The sequence below is a fragment of the Anabrus simplex genome, chromosome 2 (assembly GCF_040414725.1).
Source record: "Anabrus simplex isolate iqAnaSimp1 chromosome 2, ASM4041472v1, whole genome shotgun sequence".
Taxonomy (NCBI): domain Eukaryota; kingdom Metazoa; phylum Arthropoda; class Insecta; order Orthoptera; family Tettigoniidae; genus Anabrus; species Anabrus simplex.
Window position 1 is genome coordinate 605,869,077 of NC_090266.1, and position 8,817 is coordinate 605,877,893.

The 8,817-nt window shown below is 36.8% G+C and overlaps 1 protein-coding gene across 1 annotated transcript in view; it reads left to right on the plus strand.

Moving 5' to 3' along the window:
* The window catches only part of LOC136864247 (trafficking protein particle complex subunit 13), a 249,419-nt gene extending 241,982 nt beyond the window's left edge, over positions 1-7,437 (plus strand). The window contains exon 10 of the mRNA XM_067140988.2: positions 1,584-7,437. Within this exon, the coding sequence (XP_066997089.2) occupies positions 1,584-1,688 (105 nt within the window). The 3' untranslated portion in view covers positions 1,689-7,437. The remainder of the gene's footprint in view (positions 1-1,583) is intronic.
* The last annotated feature ends 1,380 nt before the right edge of the window (positions 7,438-8,817 follow it).

Consider the following 8,817-nt stretch of genomic DNA (forward strand, 5'->3'; position numbering starts at 1 on the left):
TACTGCGAGGTAAAATAAAACTAATATTATGTAAAATATTTCAAGAATTAATTTATCAACAATAAAACATAGAATTTAGGCTATGACTTTCATTAACTTCGAAGGAAACATTAAAATGCGCAATGGAGCACTCGGTGCACCATGCGAGTGCTCGAGCAATGAAAATAAACGCGAGTGCTCGAGGGTTAATGTAATCTATGAAAAACCTAATATTCTGTTTGACATAATCATTCCCACATACGAAAAGTATAAACGTAAAAAAGGACACAACGTCAAGTCCACCAATCCACTCATCCTGACCTACCCGCCCCCCACCCACCCCTCCTCACACGTCCCTCCTCGAATCCCTGCCACCATAAGCTATGCCTCCGCTCCCTCCTGGCAATCAGTTTGATGTTGGTGTCCGTGTCGAGTGCACATAAATTACGAGGAGCATGGGGGTGAGTCTCGTATAGCTGTATGTTATTTCTCGATCTTTTAGCTTCTTTTCCTTTCTCAAATTTCACTTATTAGAAGTTAGTCTTTTTCAGACATTCAGTTCACACTGAATTCAAACAAAGATCATTTCATATTATGGAAAGGCCACTTATTCAAGTTGTGAATGTCTCCTTTAAAGCTACATAAACTGTTACGTATATATTCCATTCATTAAGGCATAATTTGTAGATCAAATAGGTCCATAATACACACAAATGATGAATATTAACTCCAAGATCAATTCAAGACTCAAGAATACTTGTTTATTATAAGGACATTGGCATAGTCCAACAATAGCATTCACAACAGTTTTAATGTGCTATTTTAATTCCAGTTTGAAGTGTGTAGTCTGAAATTTCATCCACACTGTTTTAGATTAATTTAATTATGACATACCAATTGTAATCTCTTATTGGTATTCATATGTATGTATGCATGCTATTTCCAATTTTTATCGTGGCTGAAGATGACCTGATGTAGCAAGATCGTAACTAGTACCAATATTAATATAAGGTACAACATTAATCTAATGGTATTGAATAGGTGGACCTTTATCTACCCTGTGATAGTAATCAATTGTCAATATGGACCATAATGAAATTCATAACTTATGATATGTGGTATGTTTTGAGCTGTCAATGGAGAGATGGCGTGGAATGACATTTGCAGTCAAATAAGCTTGAATGGAGTTTTTAAAAGTAGGGAAATAATATTAAGATAAAGTTGGAATTGAAGAGGACAAATTGGGGCAGATATTCATTTATAGGATGAGGAATAAGGGATTTGAATAAACTATCAATGGAAATATTTGATAAATTTCCAAGTTGTTTGAAGATATTTAAGAAAAAGCTAGGTAATCAATTGATAAGGAATCTGCCACCTGGGCGACAACCCTCAATGCAGATCATTGATGATTTGATTTTGATTTGATTGAAATGTTTTGCCAAATGATATAATCTAAGGAACTCTTCTAAATGTACTTCTGAGTAAATTCAATCTCCACATTTCTTTCCTGTTTTGGTGTTGTTATGGATCCTAATGCTGTTGTTATTAACCTCTTCCTAAGGTATGAAATTGTGACTGATACCTTTTTGTTTCTTCTACAGAATATATCTGGAATCAGGCTGACTGACACTTTCTTAAAAAGAACATATGACTACGATGATCTTGCTCAGGTATTTGTGATCCAGAAATCTGATCTCATTGTTTGAGCAGCTTCCTGTAAATAGTGTATATTAAGAAGAGAAGAAACAATTGTACATGATTCATATAATTTTTTAAAAATTTGAGAATGTCAAGCATAAATAGGATGTAGGCTGTAAATATACAGAAATGTGTCAGAAAATGGTGGTCTTCTGCTTTCCAACCTTTTTGTATTATAGTCATGAAAGCAATGGAGAACATAATGTGCTAAATGTTACAGCATATATTTCCATAATGTTATAGCACTACAATTTTTGTCTTGAATGATGCTGACTCCCTCCCAAAAATGTTTTATTTCTTGGAAGCCCTTCATGTGAATGTACATTATGTAATTAATGGTAATTTTATTATTAATGTTTTCAAAACACTTTGCACTTACTCATTTCTCTGTGGACATATCTTTTAAAAGTATGATCAGCAACAATATTAATAATAATCAGTGCTCTTTTTTGTAATATTACACAATGGTAATTTTTTCTTTTTTCTTTATAAAAAAAATGAATTGCATATTATTCAGAATAATCCTGTCACAATTCCTATAAAGTGATGGCTTAACCTACTGTTTAGTAGGTTTCTATACATATTACATATACGAGCAGATGATTAAGTTTCTGCAAACTGCCATTCCAAAATTCTCATTCTTGTCCTCTTAACCATTTTGTGTCATCAACTTGGAGTTAAAAGAGAGAGTCTTCATCTTGCTCTTTCTTGTCCTTCCACATTTTTGGCTGCTGGAATACAATAGAGTAGGGGTTAGTTTTCTCTTATTTCAGCAGCAGACATACAGTTCTCGACAAGGACAATTTAACAGTATCCGTATTGGACCAAGTGCCGTTAATGCTAATGTAGTAACAATCATCATCATAATCATTCCTTCGCTCCAGCAAGCTGGGTGCGGTTGTGTACGAGCCTCCTCCAGTTTGTCCTATCCATCCACAATGCTGCTCATATAAGCGACGCCAGTTCACATCTCTAATTTCAAGGTCTTTCAGCATCTGTTTTTCCCAAACATCACGAGGTCTTCCTCTTGGTCTCTTCCCAGGAACATTGTGGTCAAAGTACGTAGGTGCTTTGAAAAGTTCTCGGAATGTACTAGAATTGAGTATCTTACCTCGGTGGAACTGCTTTTATTTTTCAACATAGTCTCCCTGTAGACTAATGCATTTGGTCCAGCGATGTTCCAATGCCTTGATCCCATCTCTAAAATGAGATTCCTCCAGGCCTGCAAAATACCTCTCCAATTCGGCTGTCAGTTCTTCCCTTGTAGAAAATCTCCGTCCACCGAGGACAATTTTCAGCTTGGGGAATAGATGAAAGTCTGGTGGTGCCAAATCAGGTGAATAAGGTGGATATGGCAACAATTCGTACCCCACTTCATGAAGTTTTGCCATGGCAATAACACTTGTGTGCGGCGGAGCGTTGTCCTGATGAAAGATGACCTTTTTCCTTGCCAAACCAGGCCTTGTTTCGCGTATCTTTTCCTGTAGTTGGTCTACGAGGTTTGCATAGTATTGCCCCGTAATTGTTTGGCCAGTAGGAAGATAATCTATCAGCAGAATGCCTTTTGCATCCCAGAAAACTGAGGCCATGACCTTTCCGGCCGAACGCACTGCCTTTGCTTTCTTTGGTGGTGGTGAATCAGCATGTTTCCACTGCTTTGACTGCTGTTTTGTCTCTGGGGTATAGTAGTGGACCTAAGTTTCATCTGTAGTCGCAAACCGGCGCAAAAAATCTTGTTGGTTGCACTGAAAACGGGCCAGACTTTGTTCGGACATTTCCAATCTGGCGCGTTTATTGGCACCCATCTTGCGGATATTTTTAAATACCCAATTCTTCGGTTAAAATATAATATACCCATTCAGAAGACATCTCTACAGCTTCAGCAATCTCCCGCACTTTCAGTTGATGATCCTCCATGACCATTTTATGCACTTTATGATAAATTCTGGGGTCGTAACACTTTTTGGCCGTCCACTACGCGGATCATCATCATCCACTCTGGTCCACTTGGCAACAATTGAAAATGAAGGAACAGAGTCCCCCAGTGTGTTCTGAAAGTCGGCATGAATTTCCTTTGCTTTCATACCTTTCTTTACAAAGTATTTAATCACTGCTCGAATCTCCGTTTTTTCCATTGTCACAAATCACTACGCGGGAACAACAACAAAGAGTCGTCACTACCACACTCCTGCAGCTAGAGCACTGACACGCCACGTGTTCACTCACAAAGGATGTGTGATTATTGCACGGGAACGTCGTTGCTCTAGCACTGACATCTAGCGGTGATCCCGAGAACTTTTCAAACCGTCCTCGTATGTTCGAGGAGTCCTGTGAGAGTCGATTCTTTTCATGTGACCATACCATTGCAATCTCTTCACTTTTAGAGTCTCCAGCAAGCTTCTCTCCAATCCAAGCTGTTGCCGGATATCCACATTCCTTATTTTGTCCATTTTTGTTTTTTGTAGACAAGAGCGGAGGAACTTCATTTCTGTTGCCTGAAGACTATTCTTTGTTGGTCCAGTAAGTGTTGCTGCTTCCAGGCCATATATCAATATAGGTACTAGATATATTTTGTACAAGCTGATCTTGGAAACTAACGGAAATGTTTCATCCCAAAGTGTTTGACGTACAGCGTGATAGAATTTGGAAGCTTTCTGTATTCTGTTGCTAATCTCTTGATGTATGGTATTGTCTGATGACAGAACACTACCTAAATACTGGAAGTTGTCTACAATATCCATCTCCTCATCTCCAATTCTTAGATGAACAATTGGAGAGTTTCTACTCATCACCAAGTACAGTAACAAATAATTAGTGAACAGCTGAGCATTATGGTTAATCTGTGATTAGTGTACGTTTAAATTTAACTGCATTTGTTACTTTTATATAATTTGTAAAGCATAAAACCCTTGTTTGTGCAACCAAGGCAAGTGAGTTCATGGTTATTTTGTAGTAGAAATGGACACACATGGTTCACAAGTTAGATAAGTGAAATGAATAAAGGAACTAATTATTGTGTACCCGTACACAATAAAAGAAAGCATAATGATGCTTTTGAAGTATCTCCTGAACCTGCAAACAGTGAATCAAGTGACTGTCAAGAAAACATTGCAAGTACTGGTATGGTAGTTCTACTGGAATTCAAGAGGAAAGCAATTCAGGCCATGGTGGGCCTGATTGTTTAATATTAAGTCAGAAAAATTACTTCTTTGAAAGAAAAAAGTGGCTTTATATGGAAGCTAGGAAATAGAAACTAGACACTTTTCTAGAAAATAGAACTCGGAGAATTAGAGCAGGTGAGGCAGTATCTGATCCTGTAATCATTACGAGGGGAATTCCTCGAGGCAATATTTTTGGACCTTTATGTTTCCGTATATATACACAGTGCTTTTTTTTTTGTGGTGGTGGTATGCAACGGTACCCAGTACCAGCACCTTTTTCTTAAAATAAACAAAAGGAAATTAATTGGTTATTATTCGGAATATTCCTATCACGTTTCCTTTGAAGCGTTGACTTAAGGCTTAAAATCAAGCTTGTTTGTCTGCTTTTGTTATGTTCTACAGATATAATGCCTACGAGCACACAGTTGAAGTTTCTGTAAACTGCCGTTCCACAATCATAATTTTTGTCCTATTAACAATTTCGTACTTTGGAGTTAAAGAAAAAGAAAGAGACAATCTTCGTCTTGCTCTTTATTATCCTTCAATGCTTTTGGCTACTGGAATACAGTGGAGTAGGGGGTTGGTTTTTTCACCCTTCAGCAAACAAACTGTTCTTGTCAAGGACAATTTAACTGTATCCATCTTGCACACCAAGTGCCGTTAATACAATGTAGTAGCAAACAACTAGTCAATATCTAATCGGCATAGTTAATTTGAGGATAATATATGTTTAAATTTAACTGCTTTCATTGTTTTTAAATAATTTGAGAAACATAAAACACTTGTTTTGTGCTGCCAAGGCAAGCGAGTTCATAGTTATTTAGTGGGAGCAAGGAATGCATGTGGTTCACATGTTAGAGAAGTGAAACGAATTAAATAACTCATTATTTTGTACTGGTGCACAATAAAAGAAAGCATGACAATTCTTTTTGAGTATCTCCTGAATCTGTGAACAGTGAACCAAGTGAATGTGATGAAAACATCGCAAGTATTGACAGATTATTATAACATCTGATAAACTGTACATCATGCTATGTTCCAAATTTATTTTTGAGCCTTGTGCTTGTTGTTATTTCTATCTGGCACATTGTAGCAAATTCACCAATGAATTGGGAGACATAATTATTTTGTAGTCGATATACATATAAACTAAGACTGTCCAAGCAGCGATTTTACTCTGATATGTACACTGCAGTATTGGAGGCGCGTGCATAGTTCTTGACTTTACAAGCAGCATATACATATCCAACCTCGCGAGCATCAGTTGCCAGTCTAAATCTCAGCTGTTAACATGGTGTGAGAGTTATCATTACAACACCCTATTTTTGTATGTAAAAGTTATTTTAAGTACTAGTCGACCCGACAAGTACGTGATGCATTTGTTCAGCAATTACCTGGTGAAGTGCCACCTTCACAAGCACTGATTTGTGTAACTTAATTGTAAATAAATTTGAAACTACTTGCTCAGTGCTCAATAAAAAACATGCGCACAGACGAATAGTTTTAACAAAGGAAAAGCTAGATGACATTGGTGCAAATCTTGGTGCTCCGCAGCATTCATTATAAATAGGTCAAATAACGTGTCTTGATATGAAATTGCTCCATGCATTGCCCGGGTACTTTTTGGAAAAGTTTCCTTTAGGATTTACAATTCCTGTTAATGTGTCAAGTGAACTTTTTATTGTGACATTGATTGATATTTTACAAACTTTTTGTACTTTTAGAATTATTGTTGTCTGTTTAAATTAAAGTTTTATTTATTTTTTGAGTTCTTAAAATGTTAGATTGTTTTGGGTCAAAGTTTGTCCTTGTTGCAGCCCATGTTGTCTGCGAATTAGATGATCCTTTCAGACAAATAATAAAAATAACTTAAGTGATGGTTGTATGTGTTCATGCATCGCACAATAGATATGATGTACACAATACCAACCGTCATTGGGACTGTCACCAATTAGCCTAGTGAACCCAAGAACAAATCCTCACTCATTAGAGGAACTGAAAGAAAACATTACTGTATAAATTAAATCAGAAACATTACATTGGCATAAGTCGCTCTCATCAGCCAGAATGTGGTTACCCGATACAGTACCAGTATAACCCAGGAAGGACGACACTTTTGGCATCTCTTATGAGGTAAGATTTCATATAAGATTGTATAGACGCTTAAATCATGCAGCCATGCACAACATAAGTTTGGCTGAGGCAACTGCAGAGTACAAACACTATGCATTTGGTCTTAGTTTATATGAGTGACCCTGTACAGTAAAATCAGGGAGAGATTGTTTATGAAGTAATTTGGGTGAGTACTGTCACCTTTTTTCTTAGAAAAAGCGCACTGTGTATATATATATATAAAGACCTGGAATCCGAGATAAGGCCTTTTGCAGATGATGTTATACTCTATAGGGTAATAAGCAGGCTTCGGAAAATTATGCACTTAAAAATGCAAAAATATGCACTAAAAAGTGTCAAAATATGCACTGAAATTTTTGAAATATGCATTAAAAACAAACATATATCTGATAACAATTAACAGTTCATATTATAAGAAATGAATGTTACACTTTAAACATCGCCAAAATAAAAAAGAATTATATATTGTACCACAATAAAATGCTCCAGTTTCTCAGTGAAATTCGAACGTCTTGATTTCACTTAATCACTGCATGATGTAATAGGTTTTGAAACACAAACTTGCACCTATTTTTGCTTAAAATGACTTTGTACTCCGAAAACACACTCTCCACATCACATGCTACAGCTGGAGCATACTCCAACTTGACAAAATTAGAGACTTCTAGTATCGATGCACTGTCCAATTTGCCTTTGCCTTGGATAACACTAGAACTGCTTTTAAGATTGAGAAGACAGGAGGTTTTTTTTTTTAGCACTACAGTCTCCACTACCTATTTCGGCTTAAAAAGACCTTCATGAACATGTAAAAATCAAATCTAAATTTGCCGTCTGACTTCGTACCGTTCCCTTGTTGGTGATGAGATGCATTTGACTTTTGCAGGGCACCCAACTCTATAATTTCTGGGATGGGCACTATGTATCTCAGACAGATACATATGCAATCAGGTGTCTTTCTCTTATCATGGTGTGATTCACCATTCAGTACATTTGCAACAACTCCTGATACCCCAGCGCTGTCACATGGCACAGATGAATCTGCAGCACTGGTATACTGTTAGTCTTCCACGGTGGAATTCTGAACTTATCTGACCGTGTTGACATAATCATGTTTTTTTCTTCTTTTTTTTCTTTTCAGTAAAGCCTTCGAATGCAAGCATAATTCATTCTGCAAACGTGCCTGTAATCCAAAGCACTCGTATGTCAAAGCGAATTTTCCCATGAGAAATAATTGAAATGCAGTGATACGTTCCACAACACAAAAAGTATGTGTGGATATAAAATTATCCATTCGAGAAGCAACTTTCCTACATTTTCTAGAACATGTAGTCATTGCCTTGATACTGTCATGACTCCCTTTGCTAGTTGATGTAGACTTTGTGTAAAATCTCATTATATCTGGCACAGGCATATCTTGTGTTTACTTCTCGATGATTTCCTTCTTAACTTTCACCGTATCATTTCCTCCTTCTTACTGCCCTCCTCTTCAACTTTTTTCTTCATGGATTGCTGTTGAAGATAGGCTACTGAATAACAGTCACTACACTTGGACACAAATAACTTTATACACACGCATGATTATAATGTAGTAGTATAGAATTGTACATATATGTGCTCATATGGATGTTGACTATATGAGCGAGGCAAGCAGACAGATCAGTACTACGCATAGTGCAAAACCTTACTTGTTTATCAAGTTAGAATTCATTAAAAAAATCTTTGCTCATCTTGCAAAATGCTCGCAGAACAAGTTGCTCGCAATCAAAGGTTTTACTATACTTGCATTTGCATGTCGTATCATGTCATAACATACTTTTCGAGCTTTCAAGTTTGCACCCTTCTG